This window comes from Martes martes (genome assembly GCF_963455335.1).
Source record: "Martes martes genome assembly, chromosome: 1".
NCBI classification, from domain to species: domain Eukaryota; kingdom Metazoa; phylum Chordata; class Mammalia; order Carnivora; family Mustelidae; genus Martes; species Martes martes.
Window position 1 is genome coordinate 79,750,270 of NC_137888.1, and position 21,764 is coordinate 79,772,033.

General features: G+C 38.8%; 1 protein-coding gene across 3 annotated transcripts in view; it reads right to left on the reverse strand.

The window, feature by feature from the left end:
* PLCH1 (phospholipase C eta 1) overlaps positions 1-21,764 on the reverse strand; it is a gene marked incomplete at its 5' end in the record, with an annotated part of 214,263 nt that overhangs the window by 58,365 nt on the left and 134,134 nt on the right. For all 3 annotated transcript variants that reach the window (XM_080821571.1, XM_080821573.1, XM_080821572.1), the window contains 3 exons: positions 808-901; positions 13,284-13,454; positions 17,456-17,575. In XM_080821571.1, the coding sequence (XP_080677697.1) occupies positions 808-901; positions 13,284-13,454; positions 17,456-17,575 (385 nt within the window). The remainder of the gene's footprint in view (positions 1-807; positions 902-13,283; positions 13,455-17,455; positions 17,576-21,764) is intronic.

A 21,764-nucleotide genomic window follows, 5' to 3' on the forward strand; every position in this document is an offset into this window, starting at 1 on the left:
TAGAAGCTAGATTCTGAATACATAACTGTGGGCAAATTACTTAATTTCTTTGAGAGCCTCACTTTCCTCAACTATGTAATAAAATAGTTGTATTAACAAAATTTGTAGTTCCAACAACCTTTCCACTGCTGCCAACTAGGGAAAACAAGTTCATTGCCAATATTTAAAAAAAGAAAAAAAAATGTACTTTCAAGTCGCTAGTGTTATAGGTAATTAAGACCAAATTTCCTTTTTTGAAATTACCAGGTCGAAGCTTTCCAAAATTAGCCATTTGAGAAAAGTCCAAATATTTCTTGAGATCTATCATATGCATGGTGGGATAGAGTTGATTTGCTTGGAGTGGAAAATGCCTATCATCATTAAAGTAGTAAGAGAAAGAGCAATATCATGGCATCTGTTTTGTAGGAAAATATTTTGTATTATGAGTTTTATTTGAATCCTCTGTAATCCATGAAAATCTCCTGATTTTCTAAAAATTTTGCTAGAATTTAACTTAACAAACTGAATTGAGAAATGAGAAATTAAGAACATTGGTTATTTTAAGGGAGGCAAACCCTAAGAGATTCTTACCTATAGAGAATGAACTGAGGGTTACTGGAGGGGAGACTGGTGGGGGGATTGGGTAATTGGGGAATGGGCGTTAAGAAGGACGCGGGATATAATGAGCGCTGGGTGTTATAAAGCAACAGATGAATCACTAAATTCTATCCCTGAAACTAATATTACACTATATGTGAACTAACATGAATTTAAAGAAATCTTGAAAGGGGAAAAAAAAAAGAAGAAGAAGAATACTGGTTATTTTACCTTCTATGCCAAGAACATTTTTTGCCTTATTTTCTTCTGAAACTTCAAATTTTCTTACGATGTCAAGACAATACTCTGTTGTCACATTACTCATCTAAACAAAACAGAACATTAGTAAAGCACCTACAATTTCACAAGATACTTGCCTCTACACACTTTTTAAGCATTCCTGATACAGAGCAGAGTGGTTAAATGAGCAGTGTTTGAGATTACTAGTGTCATAGCAACTTTATCTTTGGGAAATGATCATTTCAATCTTTCCACATTATCTTTCAGATTTAATCAGTGAAAACATCCCTTCAAGTACTAGACAAATGTACTCCACGAAGCAAAATTAATAAAATTGAACCAATAATCAGTGCAAATCCACTGCCAAAATCTACATATTATAAGCTAGTAGCTATCTACAAATTAGTATTTTCTAGACAAACACTAAAATTCGCCAATCATAAATGCAGAAAGAAAGAAATTATTCCCTATCAAAACAGAATGCTCTAGGTAAATCCATACGTGTGGGTGTAGATCTATAGATCTTCCTAGTGAATCACAAGAGTAATCTGCTGTGATGATTCAAGATCAAAAAGGTGAGTGAGAGAAAGTAAAACCAGAAGCTAGTTGAAGCAGCTAGATAACAAAGAATTCTGGAGCTAGATGGCCCGTGTTCAAATCAGCCAGCTTACATCATTAACAGTGGGATCTTGAATGAGTCACTTACCTTCTCTGTGGCTATCTTACAACGCAGTTGTGAGAATTAAATTAATTACGATCAACGTGTGACATCAAAAAGGCAGTGCAGCCTACTAAGTCATTCTCAAGGTCGCTGCATGAACATTACATACTCAATGTCACTGGAAAAAGCAAACTCTTCCAGAATAATTTCTTTAATTAAACAGCAACATGCAGGATGTGATATTTTGATCAAAATTCACTGAGCCCCACAGTCTAACAATGACATTTAAAAATATTAATGAATAGTGATAGGGGAAGCTAATCCTATGAGCCAGGATTTCATACTTCACGGTGTTTTTCAAATAGTCTATTATCTCTTAGGTTTAATACTTACATTTTAGTGAAATCTGATTTTTCTAAACTGTCTATTCAATAGCATTTAAACCTTTTGCAGGGGAACAAAAGCTCTGTTATGCAGCTCTTTTTTGCCTGCTTGCAAAAACAGAGACTGCTTTTTCCCCCAAACCAGCTATGTAAATCTCACAACCCTGATGCATCCATTGCGTAAATCTCACAACCATTGCGTAAATCTCACAACCCTTACTACATTCAGAGGCTTATATTGCCAGACAACATCAGAAAATACCATAAAATAAGTGAAACCATGCTACCTATAAGAGCTCTATTGCCCTACCCAGGCATGGAGCAGGTCATTAATTTGTCCGCAACATACTAGAGAGGTTTACCACATGCAATTTAAAAAAAACAAATAATTTCTCACAAAATAAGAAGAGCCAAATTGATAGCAACAACAACTAAAAATTCATGCACCATGGGAAGCCTGAGTTTACACTGCAGTTACTCGGTTTATGAAGCAACTTGTTCAGACATGTAGGGCTCTTGTCCTGGACTCAGGTAGTCTACCAGGAGCCCATGGTATCTAAAAAATAAACAATAAAATACTGTCATCCTGGGATAGAACTAGTTAGAAATGAGCAGGGAACGTGTTACTAGTTCAAGATCCAAAGCAGAATGTGTTAACAAAAAGCATCCTATTGGGGAAATATTTAAGTAAATTGGTGCAACTATCAGTAGACATTCTAAGAAGCATACAATTTCCTGGGCATGATCTAAAAATAAATGTGAGGGGTACCTGGCTGGCTCAGTCGGTTGGGCATCCGACTCTATTGATCTCAGGGTCATGAATTCAAGCCCCACGTTGGGTGTGGAGCCTACTTAAAAAAAAAAAAAAAAAAAAAAAAGAACAGGAAGAAAAAAAAATGAGAGGTAATCCATTTCCTACCAAAATTCAAGTATTAAGGATTAACTCGGTGATCTCCAGTAATATCCCATAATAATGAGAAAGGAAATGTACAACTCATTCAGCTTCCATGCTTCCCCCATTCCCCGGTTTTATTTATTAACCTCCCCAAGAACAAAATCCTGCATTTTCTACAACTCAATTTTTCAGACCTTACTTAAAAAGTTATTGTGAGATTTTGCTGTGTGAATCAGGGATCAACATAGGTTAATGCCCTGTATGGTTCCTTTCCCCTTGTTTCGTGAACATAGCTAATAAGGAAAATAGAAAACAACTTCTCTCTACTCTACTCCTGTTTCCCATGAAGCACATTCGTAAGTTTTCTTTGGTATCAATATCTGAGCCACTTGCTGTTTCCAACACAGAGAACTGTTCTTTCTATACCAGGCAACAGGTGCTAAAAGAGCTTTAAAAAACCTGAATACAATAATGATTCTTTACCTTTATATAATGCAGGCACTGCTGTGCAGTTTAGAAAGAGCCTTCACATGCAAAACTGTAAATAGTTCTCACAACAGTCTTGTAAACTTGGGATTTTAATCTCCATTTTATAATAGGAAAATTTATGCTAGGGAAGGTTCACTATGTCAAAGTCACAAAACCAACAGAAGGCAGGACCACGGATATGATTCAGATCCAAAGCCTTTTCTTTTACACTATACCTATCATCTAGGAGTTCTTCTTTATTTGTACTGAAAAACTGAAATGCTTACTTTCAAAACTGATGGTTTTTCCAATATAGCTAAAACTCCTAAATCTTAACTTCTTCCTTTGAGATGCTTTTTATTTTTTTAAGATTTTTTTTTTTTTTTAATTTATTGACAGAGAGAGACACAGAGAGAGAGGGAACACTAGCAGGGGGAGTGGGAGAGGGAGAAGCAGGCTTCCAGCTGAGCAGGGAGCCCGAGGCAGGGCTCTATCCCAGGACGCTGGGATCATGACCTGAGCCGAAGGCAGAGGCTTAACCCACAGAGCCACCCAGGTGCCCCCTTTTGAGATGCTTGAAGCTCTCAAGTTAGTTATTGTAGTTTAACTTCTTTGACTAGTCCAGGTTGGACTCCATTCTCCTTTCCTTGTTTGCTGTAATTCTTAATCTCATCCAAAAGAGACTATCTGGCCCTAATATTAAAGGTCAACCCACTTCAGATGAACTAGTTGTAGAGATCAAAGTCATAGGTCTCTCTATCACTACTGTTCTGATACTGACTTTTTATCCCCAGTTTGTACAGTATCTAGCAAAGCTTGGACAACGAGTGAGAATTTCAAAACAAAGTCAGAAGTAAATAATTATATTTCTTATAGCTATGATTCCCAAAGCACACCAAACCCAAAAATCATAATGTAACTTGCAGAGAATTTTAATATTGCTAAGCTCTTTTCAATTTACTTTTATCAAAGTAATATATTCATAATTAAATGTCAAAACTAAGATGCTTATGATTGAAAGTAGAACTCCCCCTTCTACACTGAGAACCACTGTCCAGAAAAAACAGTCAACATTTCTAGATATTTCCATTGGAAGGAGTCTTTATATTCCTGATTATTATGTAAATGATACTGTTTTCTGTTTTTATACACTTCAAGCATTGTCTCTTGACTTTTTTATTGTGTTAGATAAAGATTTAGCTCATTTGGGCCTGCAAACTTTCTCCCTCTACCCCTCCACCCAGGATAGCTATATCTTAATTTTTATGAAATTACTATTTAATGTAGATTATTCTGATTATGCAAATGTTGAACTCTGAGTCTATTGTATAATGATTGTGTTTCTTACAGAATTTTTTTCCAGTCTGTTCATTACTGCAATTCCTACCCAATGGTTAATTTCTAGCGTCCCTCTCATAAATTCTTCCTAGTGGCTCTAACGGCTTCTCAGTTACCAAAGGCAACAAATAACCCATGAACTCCAATTCCTAACCCCCTACAAAGGTCCTTCTTCTTCCAGGCTGGTAGGATTCCAGCATTTTATTCAGCTTTGGTTCTGACTTCTTCCCCTCATGCTCCTCAGAGAACGCGCAGAAAGCAAACTATTTCTTGCATGTGTTCTTGTGTACTTGTGTTTTACTCTGCATACACATTCGGTTAACAGATGAGCCAGGTAGAAAATTCTAGGTCAGAAAATGTTGCTCCTGTGTTTTTGGTTTCTGGAGTTGCTGATGAGAAGTCTGATGCCATACTGATTCTAATCCTTTGACAGGACCTGTTTTTGTTTGTTAATTGGATCAGTGGTTTTTTTTTGTTCTCTCTCTCTCTCTTGCTTTATGTAAACCTTTAGGGATTCACTTTATCCTTGGCATTGTGAATACCATTATGATTTGTCTCTGTGTGCATCTTTTTTATTTATTTATTTATTTACTTACTTACTTATTTATTTATTTATTTTGAGGCAGAGAGTACGAGTGCAAGGGGCGGGGGGATGGGGAGGGAAGAGGTAGAGAGAGAGAGAGAGAATCTTAGCAGTCTCCCCACTGAGCACTGAGCCCACCCCAAGCTCAATCTCACCATGCTGAGGTCATGACCTGAGCTGAAATCAAATGTTAGACACTCAGCCGACTTAGCCACCCAGGTGCCTCTCTGTGGATCTTTATATATTCACTGCACTTTACACTCAGTGGCCCTGTCAATCTAGAGAGTTCTAACTTTCCATGCTAACCATTTTTTGTATTATTTATTTTATAATTTCCTCCCTTCTATTTGTTCTTATCTTTTTCTGCAACTCCGATGATTCAGAGAGTGGACCTTCTGGATCAATCCACTCATTTCTTTATCTCTTCTTCCTATTTTCCATTTTTTTGTGTTTGTTCTACTTTACGGGTGATTTTCTCACTGTCTTCCAAGCCATTTATTGAATTTAATTCTCTGCTCTGCTCTTCCCCTGAACTGTCTTTTCCCAGTGCATATTGCTCTGGCTTCACGGCTGCAGTTTTGTGTTCCATCACTCTGACATTAATAGCAGTTTTTAAGCTGTCTTTTTCCCTGCATTGCCTCTATTTCCTCCAAGTTTACCTTGGTCTCCGTATTTTATGGTAGAGGACTTCCTCAAACATGGTAACGTTGCCTTTTTAAAACCCCTTTTTAAAATTATTTAAACATATAATTAAAACCCAGTCAGGAATAAATGAGTTGGAACCTCTGTATTCCTGGCAGAGCTGACTGACTGGAGGGTTTCACTGGAAAAGTCCCTGGCTATACTATTTTATTAGTACAGCCTGATGTAAATATCTTCAGGTTTGGGGTTTTCTTCCTGGGATTGGTGTATTAGTTTCCTAGGGCTGCTGTTAACAGATTACCACAAACTTAGAATTGATTCTCTCACAGTTCTAGAGACCACAAGTCCAGACTCCAGGTGTTGGCAGGGTCAATGCCCTCCGGAGACTCTGAGGGACTCTGCCTCTCTCCTCGCATCCTCTGGCTGCTGGCAAACCTTGGCATTCCTTGGCTTGGGGCTTCACAAGTACAGTCTATGCCTCCACAGGCTTCTTCTGTGTGTCTAGGTTTTCTTTTCTGTCATTTCTAAGAGCACTCATCACTAGACTTAGGGTCCACCCTCAATTTAAAATTTTATCATCTCGACATCCTTAAATAATTACATCTACAAAGACCCTATTTCCAAGTAAGATCACACTCACAGGTATCAGGAGTTAGGACTTGAGACATATCTTCTGGGGCCACTATCCAACCACCATGGCTTACAACATCCTCCTATTTCCTACCTAGAATTTCCCCTATATAAATGTGGGAGCAGAGTATTAGAAGAGGGGTATGGTTCTCTCACTTCGATGCACAGAAATTTACTTTATCCTTGAACTCATTACCTAGTTCTCTGAAACAAGCCATCCAAAACCTAGAAGCTTAAAACAACAACCACTTTTCTTTTTTTCTTTTTTTTTTTAATCACATTTGTGCAAGATGGCAAGTGGGACTGGGTCTGGCTGGACAGTTATTTTGTTGTTTTCACCTACTAGGGGTTGTTCAAGTGACTACAGGTACCCAATCCCCTGACTACAGTTCAGTGGTCTAAGATGGCCTCACTCACATGCCTATGGTGGGTGCTGGCTGCTGGTCCTGGGCCTCTTTCCCTAAGGAGTCTCTCATCCTTAAAAACACTAGCCCGGTTTCTTCATGTGGTAGTCGCACAGTTCCAACAGGGCAGGAGTGGAACCATCGGGGCGCCCAGGGATTCCTTGTTCATCATTTCTGTCATAATCTATTAGTCGAACCAAATTCTGAAGTCAGCCCAGATTCAAGGGGCAGGAAAACAGAGTTCACTCCTTGAAGGGAGGAGAGGGAAAGTCACATTGAGAAGGGGCACGCATACAGGAATAGGGGAATTCCTGTAGCCATCTTCACAGACCATCTACCACAATCGCCACGTGTCCAGCACTGGGGGAGGCCTAGGACGCCTCGAGACCCTTCCAGGCCATCCTTCTCCAGTTCTTTCACTGTTATGCCAGGTTGGAGAAGGGACAGTTGTACTGCTGCAAGAGGTAGGAGAGAGGATCCAGAACCCCACTTCCAACCCATGCTTGTGTCTGTCACCCCGTCTCATCTCCTATTTTCAAGAGCATCATGTGACTTCGATTCTTGAGCTTTTCCGGGATTCCACTGAGTGAATGAAGTCGCTTCGTATTTCTTGCTCTGTAGGCTTGAATTTCAGGGCTCTGCGGTCTTCTTTAGATCAGACAAATTTCAAGATTTTGTTGTTCCTATCTCCTCCCTTGTTCTCTTTGTCCTTGTAGTTTTATGCAGAAGAATAAAAGTCTCTTTCCTGTATCTTGGGGTAATTTCAGAAGGGAGTGGAGGAACATCTCTAAATGAATTGTCCTTCAGTTAAAAATGAATAAGAAACAATCTACCTCCCTGAACTGGCTACCTCTAACTCATCCTAAAATTCAACCACAAATTTCAAAGTGTTTGAATGTATGACTATTTCACAGAAAATGTCATTTGGGAACTATATTCGAGGCAGCAAAATACTACAAGATATAATTACTCTGAAAACTCTCATTTGCTTTAACTGTGAATAATTAAGTAAATGAAACAGAAACTCAGGAAGGACTCTTAAAAGGAATGCTTTTATGATGAGGAAAATGTTTAACAAAAAAATAAAGGTACACTGGCACCAAAGGTAGTTATAAATGAAGTGTTTATAATTATTTCTCACAGAAAGACAAGGTGGAATGACCATGACTCTCACCAGATCATTCTGGATTCAGTAAAGGATAATGAAGGGAGATGGTGCAAGTGACACTGGTAATTGAATCAGAAGAACCACGGGACTATTTGAGAGAATAAAGACACAAAGGGGGTAACTGGTAGAAGCACCACAATGACAGAATGTATATATCCATGCCAGATAAACAGTAACAATAAGAAGGCGGCCCTCTAGCAGGAGATCAGTAAAGCTCTGAAAGTTCCCCTGGAATCAACCATCCATATATATATTTCAGATGAAAGTGCTGAATAAAGAGAAATCTGCTTTCGATTGCTCCACGGAGGTGTAGCCTTTGCACTCAGTAAACAGCTAGGTGGTTGCTCAGACAGCAAGGATGCTTCATTCCTCCTGCCTTCACTGTCTCTCTCCTCCATCCACGAGAAACAAAAGGATAGAAAGAAAGTAGACGCTTGTTAAGAAAAGCTGTCAGGGGGATGGGGGAATGAAATCCAATTATCACTCCTGAACCAAAACTCTGAAAAGAACTGAACACAAAACACATTCCGCCCCAGTGCCAGGAAATGCATAGTAAATCTGGAAAAGACGTAGATTGCTTTTTGGCAAACACAGGGGGTAAAAATGAAACAACAAAAAAAAACCTCAACCAGACCTAGTACTCTGGAATCACAGACTTGTGGATGTCGGTCATCTTTATTTGCAGTTGCAAGGAAGCAATGAAAGAGAAGTGTCAGCCCGCTGGTTTCTTCTTAACTGGCACTTCTTCATGGATATAAAACAGAGGGAGAATTTCTCCTAGCACATCCACGTTTTAAAAATGAAAGGCCCTAATCAAACAGCAGTTGGGCCTGTCAAAGGTATGAATTCAGGTCTCAGAGAGCCTCAGTGAAATAAAAGTCTGACCCGTGGCCAATATTTGATTTCATATATTCTTTGACAACATATGTGACCAGCAGTGATATTTCATTTCACAACTGCAAAAATCAGTTGAATACTCTGGTGTCTTCACTAATCTTATGCCACCAGAAACGAATGAATTACTGCCATATGAATCGTCAAATTGCCTCCAATTTGTTCCATTGTGAAAATCCCGTTTTAAAACTCAAAATCCCACAAAACTCTTAACTAATGACTCTCTTGCTGCACATTTAGATGGTGCTCAATTTTTCTCTATTTTAAAGAATGCTGAAATGCACAACTTTACTTCCTTTTTTTAATGTACACAATTATTTCCTTAGAATGAGCCATAGAAGTAAAACAGATTGGTCAAAGTTTAATAAATTATGTAAAATATGATCATTAAACTGTCCTAAAGAAAGATTATACCATTCCACAACTTCAAAGGAAATGTAAGAAACAGACACCATGTCTGATAGATTTTTTTTTTTAATCTTTACTGATTTGGTGGGTAAAAAATGGTCTTTTCATTTTTATTTCATATATTTGAATTCCTAATGAAGGGTGAACTTTTCAATAGGCTTATTTACTTTTTATGAAATTTTTATTTATTTATTTTTTAAAAGATGACAAAGAGAGAGAAATCGCAAGTAGGCAGAGGCAGGCAGGGGGTGGGGGGAAGCAGGCTCCCCACCGAGCAGAGAGCCCGATGTGGGGGTCAATCCCAGGACCCTGAGACCATGACCTGAGCCGAAGGCAGAGGCTTAACCCACTGAGCCACCCAGGTGCCCCGACTTTTTATGAAATGTTTAATGTTTCAAATGTTCTGCCCATGTTTCTATTAGGTATTCATCTTTTTTCCTCAGTAGTCTATGACAGCACTTCCCATATTAAGGAATTTCACTGTTTCTCCCCTTGTATGTTACAAATATTTTCCTAGTTTGTGCTAGACATTAATTTTATGGTGTTTGATAAATTGGATCACACAGAAACTTAAAAGTTTCAAGACATTAATATTTTCCTTTATGGCTTATGTGTCTTGATGTATGATAATTTTTTAAAAATTCCTTTCAGATTATGCCCATATGTAGCTTCAAGCTAATTTAGAAAATTAAACTGGATACAGGTAATCGTCTGCCAGGGGCAGATGTCATAGAACACTGGCTTCTGTTTTCCCTAACAAAAATTTACTGGTTGAATGTCAGTATAACCAAAAGGAGGGAAGAAACACATGCCCTTTAGCAAGTGACATTCACTATTGCTATTCAAATGGACTGGGTTAATTCCACTTGTCCAAATGAATTTGAAGTCAGTAGTTTTAAATATTGTAATTTTAATCTGTCACATTGCTGTGCTTCTGAATATCTATGTCAGAAGGCCTTCTTCACATTCATCATTATAATCAATGTTCAATTTGACACTGTGAGATTGGGAAGGTAGATATCAGCTCCCTTTTATAGATTAGGAAACAAAGGGTCAGATACAATTATGTATGACCTGCCCAAGATTCTCCTATCAATAAAGCCTGTGGGGTGTGGAATTTAGATCTTCTGAGCTCCCAGTCTAATGTTCTTTTACTGTATTAGAGGAGTTGTCCAGGTGAGAGTACAAAAGTAGTTAAAAAAGCAGAAAACAGAGAAGCGATGTATGTAGTAGGGCTTATTTTCTGGGGGGAAAATATATTCTTCTATTACTCCACATCCCCATGTTGTATCTGTATCATAGCTAACTTTGTTAATGGAGAATCTCTTCCTTTGCCAAATTAGCGAATCAACTAAAATAACTCATTTTGATAGAAACGTTTGCTAACACTTAATCCTTAAGAAAGCAACACCAAAATCTATTAAATCTGAATCTATTATTCCTAAAATGTATGTGATTGTGGAATGGGGTAAAGTAAATCATTACCAAATCTAGTGTATCTTTTTCTGACACCAAGCAAGTTTTTGATTCTCCAACAGAGTATCCAACAATGTAATTTAGTTCCGACACTAACTACCAGGAGTTAGCATTAGACCCCACAGGTAAAGTGCTCAATCCCATAGACTGCTCCACCTCCGATTCTAGACGCAAATAAGGTATTCAGGCTACCCCCATTTCTGCTTGGTCTACCACAAATTTGGGGGTTCTGAAAAGGAAAAACAGACTATGGGGTACCTGGGTGGCTCAGCTGGTTGAGCATCTGACTCTCAGTTTTCGCTCAGGTCATGATCGCCTGGGTCCTGAGATCCAGCCCCACTGTCAGATTCTGTACTCAGTAGGGACTCTGCTCAAAGATTCTCTCCCTCTGCCCCTTCCCCATTGCCCACATGCACCTGTGTGCATGCTCTCTCTCTCAAGTAAATAAATCTTAAAAAAAAAAAAAAAAAGAAAAAAACAGGGGCACCTGGGTGGCTCAGTGGGTTAGGCATCTGCTTTTGGCTCAGGTCATGATCTCAAGGTCCTGGGATCAAGCCCCATGTGGGGCTCCCTGCTCAGCAGCAAGTCTGCTTCTCCCTCTCCCTCTGTGATCTCTCTCACTCTCAATCTCTCAAATAAATAAATAAATAAAAATCTTTAATAAAATATAAAAATTTAAGAATTTAAAAAGAAAAGAAGAAAAATCAGCCCTAGACACTATTTTAAGCAATAAAACCAGATTTTAATCAGTAGCTATTACGACAGGGGAAAAGAGAACTCCAGTATATAATACTGGTTCAGTTCCAGATACAGGATGGACAAGGGGGCTTTATACCCAAGAAGCTGGGTGGGGGTCAGTGGAGGAAACACCAGGGGTAAGAGGGGATTCTGGTTAAACCCACCTAACAGGGTTCTTGCTGAAGGAAAACTGGTGATATCACCTAGGAGATGGTGAAAATAAGGAATTTTATTAGCTATTGAGGTGATCAGGTATCAGAGATGCGGGTTTTGGTTAAAGGGACTTATTAGCAGGATTCTTGCTACAGCTGGACTCTTGAAGACAAGGCCCAACGACAGGGCCTAGTCAAAAAAAGGACTCAGAAGAGCCTGCCTAGAGTTCAGTCAAGGAGAAAGCCTGTCGGTTCCCATAATTCACTAGAATGACTCACAGAACTAAGAAAAGTGCTTTATTTACTAGAACTGATTTATTACAAAGTATACAACTCAGGAACAGCCAAATGAAGACATGCATAGGGCAAGTATGTGGGAAGTTATTCAGATCCTCTGTGCCCTCTCCGGGTGCACCCCTACCCCTCCCCAGTATGTCCTGTAGCTTCGCCCAGAAGCTCTGCAAACCTTGTGGGGCAGAGGCTTTGGCAGAGGTTCCATGATGTAGGCGTGATAGATTAAATCATCCCTCCCATTTGTGACATCTTTAAAACCTAGAGGAAATTATGCTACGTGAAATGACAAAGACACATGTTCTCACTGAAAAAGTAGAATCTAAAAAAGTCAAAATCATAGAAGCGTCTTGGCTCAGTCAGTTAAGCATTGGCCTTTGGCTCAGGTCATGATCTCAAGGTCCTGAGATGGAGCCCCACGTTGGGCTTTAATATGTGAGAGCCAGGGCACTTGGGTGTCTCAGTCGGTTAAGTGACTGCCCTTGGCTCAGGTCATGATCCTGGAGACCGAGGACTGAGCCCCAAATCAGGCTCCCTGCTCAGTGAGGAGTCTGCTTCTCCTCTAACTCCCCCTCATGTTCTCCCTCTCCCTCTCTCATTCTCTCTCTCAAATAAATAAATATAATCTTCAAAAAAAAAGAAAAGAAAATTTCTTATTTCAAATATATTTAGGGGTTCTCTTTGCTAATCAGGACTTAATTTACTTAGTCTTCTGATACGATCCAATGTCAATTTCCTATCAAAATTATCAATGAATTACTATATTGCTAGTTAAGAATTATGTCATAGTTGGGGTGCCTGGGTGGCTCAGTCAGTTGGGTGTCTGCCTTTGACTCTGTTCATCATCTCCAGGTCCTGGGATTGAGCCACATGTCAGGCTTCCTGCTCAGTGGGGATTCTGCTTCTCCTCCCTCTGCCCGTCCAGCCCACTCATGCTCTCTCTCTCTCTCTCAAATAAATAAATAAAAATAAAATCTTCAGGAAGAAAAAAAGAATTATGTCACAGTTAACAAATACCCACCTATATTTTTAGTATAAAGAAAACATAACCATTATATCTAAAATGAAACACGTAAGTTAGCATTCCTTACTTTGTGGGAAAATGTGCCTATCCATATTCAACTTATCTCAGTTAAAAAATTATGTGAGTGTTCAATTTATCACTCCCTCATAAAAGCTACTAGAAATCTGTTAAAAATAACTCATAAGATTTTTTAGTGGAATTGTGATATTTACTCTTCTACCCTAAAAGTAAAGTGTACCTATATCCAACACCAGAAGAAACCTGTATATTTGTATTTTTAAGTAAACATTCAATTCCACAGTCTAATGATACCTTTTGTTCCACTTTCAAAAACTGTGCCAGCTCGTCCACAGTTAGGTGATCTTTCTTGTCACTGTAGCTCAACAGCAGCAGATAAAGGTCCCGTCTCAGTGACATCATTTTGTAGAAAACACAGAATTCTTCAAATGTCAGAGTTCCCTGATTCTCATCTGTATCAGCTTCCTAAAGGCAGAGAAAAAAAAAAAAAAAAAGGCAGTGTGAGAGTTTGAAATAGGCAATTCAGTACTGGGAAATCATATTTACTATAAAAAGGCTAGAACACATTTCACAAACGGTAAACACATTCTTTTCAAGCACACATGGGTCAATTTAAGTTAACTATTTATGAGGCCACAAAAAAAAAGTTTCATGTTATAAAGACTCAACCTTATAAAAACCAATTTCTCTGGTCACAGTAAATTTATAAACCAACCAAAAAAAAAGCTTTAAAAAAATGTCTGAAAACAACATAATACATTTCTAAATAGGAAATGAAACATACAAGTGAACACATGCACTACAGATTAAAATTTGTATGATGAGTTAAAACAGTAATTAGAAGAAAATAAAGTTTCCAACTTATTAGAGAACAAGGTAGACTGAAAACAGGTAAGATAATAATTCAACTCAATAATTGAACTCAAAAAGCTAGAGAAAATTAGGCTAAAGAAAATATAAAGAAATAAATTATAAACAGAAGCAAAAAGCAGTGAAATAGAAAACAGAGATATCATCTAAAAGTGAGCAATTAAACCAAGAGCTGGTCTTTCGAAGAATGAAAAAGAAATGTTGAGGAGCTCCTGGGTGGCTTAAGCAATACCTTCAGCTCAGGTCATGACCTGGGGTCCAGGAATCAAGTCCTGCTTCAGGCTCCTTGCTCAGCAGGGAGTCTGCCTCTTCTTCTGACCACCCCCCCCCATGCTTATTCTCTCTCAAATAAATTAATAAAATCTTTAAAAAAGAAAAAGAAATGTTGGACAAGACAAACCATGAATGAAAGAGAAAAAATATTTAACATGTTATGAAAATACTAGTCTCTGACCAGCTTCTGAACTGTAATTCAATCAAATACAATTCTTAAATAGAACAGAATCTCTCTTAATTTGGCCTAAGTAGCTTATTGCTCTTACAGCCATCAGGATCATTGGTACTTCTTTGTTTTCCCTCCACAGGAGTCTGAAAAATCTACCTGGACTGATTTCTAGTTGAAATTATTCATTTCTAGAAATATTGAGCAAGAATCTTTCAACATGTATCTTCCTTCTGATTGGCTGAATTTTTGAGGAAACTCTCAAGTTGTTGGGAATATGTAATGAGCAGCCAATCCATTCATATGATCTTCATTTTAAGTGAACACAGTTGTAACTGAACCAAAATTTTCAGGGAACAAATGGCATCTTGAATTGCCCAGGTTTTGCGACATATACACTCAGCTGTTACGGGGTTTTAGACATAGCTTTGAAAGTCAAGGTGCTCATAAAAAATATATTTTTAAAAATTTTGCTAACCTTGGGATAACTATGAGCACACACTTTAACCAATATTTAAATCATACACAGTTTCGTTGTGGAGCTAACTGGCTTCAGTCCTTTCAAAGGCAGAAGGAGAATGGTCTATAGAATGTCCAGTTTGGGAACCTGAGATGCTTGTTTGTACAGTTACTGCATCTTAAGAAACTGGGTCTAATATTCAAATTTCTGCCATACCTTTGTTTCAAAGTATCTAACCCTAGATACAGAGAAAAAAACATTTTTTCAAGACTTCCTTATAAATATAAACAATTAAGAACAGTAAAACTCTGACATATAAACAACAGCACTCAAAGTCTTCAAAAGTAGCTATCCCAGCAATGTCCACAATAGCCAAACTATGGAAAGAACCTAGATGTCCATCAACAGAGGAATGGATAAAGAAGAGGTGGCATATATATACACAATGGAATACTATGCAGCCATCAAAGGAAATGGAATCTTGCCATTTGCAATGACGTGGATGGAACTAGAGGGTATTACGCTTAGTGAAATAAGTCAATCAGAGAAAGACAACTATCACATGATCTCCCTGATATGAGGAAGTGGAGATGCAATGTGGGGGATTTGGGGGGTAGGAAAAGAATAAATGAAACAAGATGGGATCGGGAGGGAGACAAACCATAAGAGACTCTTAATGTCACAAAACAAACTGAGGGTGGCCGGTGGGAGGGGGGTAGGGAGAGGGTGGTGGGGTTACGGACATTGGGGAGGGTATGTGCTATGGTGAGTGCTGTGAAGTGTGTAAACCTGGCAATTCACAGACCTGTACCCCTGGGCTAATAATACATTATATGTTTATAGAATAATTTTAAAAATTATATAATAAAAAAGTAGCTATCCATAACTTAAAAGATTTATTTTAAAAAATTTTAGTTGAATCTTGCTTTGCAACAAAAAAGCAAAGAAAATTCTAGGAAGGCTTCAATGTCTGCACCAGCGATTCAACCAGAGGAAAAATGTTCCTGAAATAATACCAAGACCTTTGGTCCCAACCCTCTCCCACAAAGAGCATTTCCACAACCCTGCTAGGTACAAGGCCTGCAGTGGAAATGTTCTCCAGCAGGTCCTACTGCTTATCCTACTTCTGGCTCGGTAAGTCTTTAAACCTAAGGTCATAAAAAGAGACCCCTAGTGTTTTCTTAAGACTTGTCTAAAGATTTACTTTGAAGGCATAAGACATTTGACATAAACATTTCCTGATTTGCCCTGCAAAATGCTTAGTGCATGAAAAATAAAAGGTGTCTGAAGGGGAAAAATATAGAAGTAAAAATAGATCAATATTTTATGTTATTCCCTTATCTAACTTCCAAAAGGTAACCCCACATCATTATTTTTGTAGGTATACACTTTGCCTTCCTCTTTAAGCTTGGCCCCTCTCCTTTGATCAGAAGCTACCTCTTCAGTACCATGAGCATTTTCTGTGGAAAGGAACAGCTGGGAATGTGGGGCTCACAACAGGACAAAAGTGAGATGTCACAGGGAGTGCCAGGAACATGGCAAACCCTTCCATACAGTCGAAAGACAGTTCTCTATTTGTGGCAATACAATTCCCCTCCAAAGCCTCTCTCTCCATCTCTGGGGTTCGTTCTACAGCACCTGCCTTCCTCTTCTTTTCCTTTCTCTTCTGTTGTTCTCCAGTGCGATGTGACCTCATTGAAAACCGTGTCCAGCCAAGAGCTTCCCAAGGACAGGGACACGGTAAGAGTTCACAGAACGGAACCAGACTCCACCTTCCATTCATCATTGCAACTCATCCCTCATGTCATTTCTGTCCTTACCGCCTCGAAGAACAAATGGTTAGAAAACAAAAGTAGCGCAAAACATTAACCATCAGAAAATATCACACTCTCTGCTTACTTTTACATGTACAAAATATCACCTAATCACTTAGGACAGAAAATTATTGCAAAACACGGATCGTGCATATGACTTCTCTCCAAATAAGAGCACTTCCTAAATTAGTATATTAGCAATTACTAATAATCTAACATTGTCTTTGTACTCACTCAAGAGAGCTCACTTCTGTACCTTCGATGGAGGACTAGGTATAGTCCCAGCTGGAGGCCACAGGGTACGTTTGGCCCCAAGGATTTTCCTCAAGGACCGACCAAGAGGGAAAGAGCATTTCATTTAATACCAACAGGCAGTTGAATGAACTTATGGAGGGTTCCCTAAATGGTAGGAGTGATACAGCACTTCTAAGCATCATGGGCTCTAAATCTTAAACTCCTCTGAAATAAAACAGAGCCTCTCGAGGACTTCAATAAGTCTCGTTTCCTCAGGTTACCTAGTCCGATTCTGATCCTCACAAGAGCTCTGTAGGGTGGGCCCCTGAGATGTTATCGCTCCCTCAAGGGCCCTCGACTGGGTTTACTCCACTATCTAAGTGCCAGGTAAAGCGCTTATAATCACTCCCTGAAAACAGCAACAATAAAAAGCATCTTAGGAAGTGAAATCGTGCATACGTGTTAAGTTTAGGAAGCTTTTTTTTTCTTTCACAAAACAAAGCCCCTCTTTTCCTCAAAGAAAAATACAATACAGAACAGATAATATCAACTTCCAACGAAACAAAGCAGCCTTTGAAATATCCAAGTACAACAATAACCTCCAACGTGTATTTTATACAAGGCCAACTCAACTGTGAAAACGTACCTGAAACATTTGTCTGACTTTTCTTCGGGGAAGATTGACATTTAGTTTGTGCATCAGTTGGTGTATCTCTTCAATATTCAGTAAGCCGTCACCGTTCTTATCAGCTTCCTCAAAGGTCTGCTTCACCCACATGAAGAAAGGTCAAGAAAAACACTTTTTTCATCAAAATTAAAATGGCTCTCTCACAGAATACTCACAAGGACATTTCTCATAAACACGGAACTTGAGAAGAAAGTCTTTGGAGGAGGCCCTGCTTGCCATCCACGGGCGAGTGAGCCACCAATAGTGACCACGAGCAATGAGAGGCTGGGCACTCGTGCCTGATCCCCTTCACTTTAAAAGGAGACTCAAGCCATGTCTTCCTGAGAGCTGCTTAACCTCACACATGACTTAGCCAATGCGTTAAGGAATACGATGTGAAGAAACTGCAAATATACCAAATTTAGGCCTCATCTTCTCCCTCTACGACCTTCCAGTTAACGTATTTTTACCTTCAAAACACCCCACACTAGGCAATGTTTTCAGTTCCCTTTTCTTGGCCCGCTCCTACATTTAGAAATTCAGACGGTCTAGTTCAATGTCCTCCTTGTTCAGATGAGGATATAAAGCTAGAGGAGAAGAGAGGATTCGTTAAGGATAAATTAGTTAAGAGATCCAGGTTTTTGGCACCCTGGTCTAGTACTCTCGTCTCCTATGCAGAAGGCCTATCTCTAGACTATGTTGGTTGTCCTATTACTAGTTTCAAAGGTTCTTGCCTAATAATGTCAAACTTCTAACTCCAGGGCAAGTCTGATATGCTACAAGTTACCCTCAAAATGCCAGTATAGTATTAGGTGACTGAGGATATAAAGCTGAATTTGGATACAAAAGATTTACATCAGGTGAACTGAGGTTTTAAAAAACCCTCGGGGGCGGGGGGCACCTGGGTGGCTCACTGGGTTAAAGCCTCTGCCTTGGGCTCAGGTCATGATCTCAGGGTCCTGGGATCGAGCCCCGCATCGGGCTCTCTGCTCAGTGGGGAGCCTGCTTCCCCGCCCCCCCGCCTGCCTCTCTGCCTACTTGTGATCTCTGTCTGTCAAATAAATAAATAAAATCTTTAAAAAAAAAAAAATCCTCAGGGGGAATGGCTCTTGGGTTGTTTTACATGGTAAGGAAGCAGAATAAATGGTAACCAGTGGATGAACTGAAATCTTTTTTAAAATGGATGATTCATAGTTGTTGGGAGTAAATTACAGAAGGCAGGAACCATGTGTATATTTAGAAAACCAAATTGAGCTTCAAAATTTGAATGGGAATGAAGAGCAAAAAACAGGTGGTGGAAAGAAACCAGAAAATCAAAGTAAGGAAAAGGTATAGGCTTAAAACCAACAAATGGGAGAATGGGACTAAGGTGAGAGAAAAGGGGAAATGGATAATATTTGCTTATCAAGCAGATGACATCAAACTGATCTTCAAAGCCAAAATATTAACAGTCCACCCAGTGGTAACACAGCACATTTACATTTCTTGGGTGATTCAAACTATGGTTGTAGGAGACTGAACCTCAAGAAGTAAAAACAACCCAAAAGTCTTATTTCACCTAAATTTATATAGAGGTCATTTTCATACTGTAAATACCTCATTTCACATTTTGTTCCCTTTATAAATATTTGAAAATAACCACCCCGGTTCTTTCTAATTCAATTTCTCCTCATAGAGTTCAAGTAGGACGTCATTATACATGATCCCTGGAAGTTAACAGGTGACCCAGGATGAGAGTAAAAATAACTGAAGAATCAAAAGTGAAATATTTGGGCCAATTTCTAATAAGTACCTGAATGTCTTTTTTTTTTTTTTCTGTTTTCTGGGCACACAATGCCCATCCCTGTCTATTTCTTTTGTCTATAGATGCTGCTCTGTGCCCAAAAAGGTATTCTGGCAGAGTTCAAAGTGATGAAATGAGTTCAACAGTGATAATATTCTCATCCTTTCATTTTTTACTTCTTCACCAAAGTCTCTCAAAGACTTCTCCAGAGAAAAGGCAAAGACAAGCAAACCCTGAGGATTAGTATTCTGTAGATATAAACCCTAAGGGTAGGCCTGTGTCTGCAAGTTCTTCAGTGTAGATGCACAAGCTGGTCTTGACGATTGTTTAGGGTATATGGGATTGGCATGACACAAAAAGAGGCAGAATAACACCAGGAAATGCACACTAGTCCTGATTCTTTGTTGACTTTGCCCTGTGACAGAGGGTTACTTATGTTACTTCTTGACCTTCCATTTCTCATCTGTAAGGTCACTGAACACAACTAAATGACCCTGAAGTCCCTTCCAACTCTAAGATTCTATGACAGGAAAAACCACTCTCTTCTAGTAACAGCACACATGGTATAGGATACAATTACAGGTAAAAGTCTTCTGATATCTTAAAGCTATTCTTCATAATTAAGATAGGACTACCCAGGGGCGCCTGGGTGGCTCAGTGGGTTAAAGCCTTTACCTTCGGCTCGGGTCATGATCCCGGGGTTCTGGGATCGAGCCCCGCGTCAGGCTCTCTGCTCGGCAGGGAGCCTGCTTCCTCCTCTCTCTCTGCCTACTTGTGATCTGTCTGTCAAATAAATAAATAAAATCTTTAAAAAAAAAAAAAGATAGGACTACCCAAGAAAGCTCTAAATTAATGATTCTCATCATTATATGGGATAGTTTAAGAGGAGAAACTATCATTCTGAAAAGAAAAACTGGGAGAGTAAAAACTGAATGACAAGATATGGTGTAGAATTTTCTATCAAAAAAATACAGGAAAATGCAAAGCATTGAATGCTAGTATTTACTGTAGGGGTGGGCAAACTTTTTCTGGAAAAAGCTTGATAGTGAGTATTTCAGGATTTGTAAGCCATTAGGTCTTAGTTGCAGCTATTTGATTCTGCTCCCATGACATGAAAGTGGCTACAGGCAACACAGAAATTAATTGGCAGGGTTATGCTCCAATAAAATTGTACTTATGGGCACTGAAATTTGAATTTCATATAATTTTCACAATTTCACAAAATATTCCTCTTCTTTTGATTTTTTTAAGCCATTGAAAACCAATCCCTAGCTCAGCAGCACATATAAAAAAGGCGATGGGCCAGATGTACCCTACAGGCTGCAGTTTACAAGGTTCCTGGTTATAGGGAAGGTATAAACCTTAGGTTCACAACATCCATAAGGGACCACCTAAAGTCCTCTGGAGATAATAATTTTCCTTATAGGGTCAAGAGATAAGGTGGGGAAATTATGGAGGAGAACAGACTGATGGAGAAAAATGGTGAGGCTTGCAGGCTGGGGCCACTGAGATTTCAGACTTTATCTGAATAGGAAAGAAAAATATGTGTCAGTCCTTACCTCTCTTTAGCAATAAAAATAGTAACTATTATTTATAAGTGCTTAAAATGTGTTTGATAACAGTGTTTTAAAGCACTCTGTGTGTATCAACTCATCTGATCTTCACAAAACTACGTAAGGCACATGCTATGATTAATATCATCACCAGGTGACAGACAAAGACTCTGAGGCAAAAGAGTTTAAGTGACTTGTCCAAAGTTCCACGGTACATGGCAGATTTGGGGCTGAATGCCAGGCAGTACAATGCCAAGTTGAGTCCTTAAACACAATACTATATTGCTTGTAATAGACATGAGTACTGCAATGACCTCCATGCAACATAACCATATTGCAGAAATAACTTGAATTACATTTTATGTTGGATGGATTTTTTTCATACACCCGCAGAAGATTCATTATTCTCAGTATTCATTCACAGTTGAAAGTTTCAGGCCTATTTGAAATGTAATAATAACGAACATCCCAAAGCTGTTCTTCTCAACTAGTGTAATTAAATGTATGCCCAATCAAGGATATTATTCTGTTATTAAAGTGTTGCCTAAAACCCTATCAAATTCTGGCAAATCTGTATGAGAATCATTCCCTAATTCCACATAACTTTCCCTATTTTTGACATCAGCTTCTTCTTTATTATTCATTAATTTCCTCTTTCCTTTTCTCTCCTCACTGACACAAGCATCAACTGTTTCTCTGTTTCTCATAAAATTGTTCCCTGTGCAGTACTGGGGTATATTGCTTTCCAGGTAGCATATTTTTAGAATATAAAATCTCTCAGCTGTCAACCTGGTTAATTCAAACATGAAAAGTTTCTACTGCAGTAAATATGGACAAACAAAATCTATTGAGCTAAAATGGGGTAAATTCATATTAGAATATTATGACTTTAGGATGTTAAACGTAATCCCCATGGTAGCCACAAAGAAAACAGCTATAAGTTATACATAAG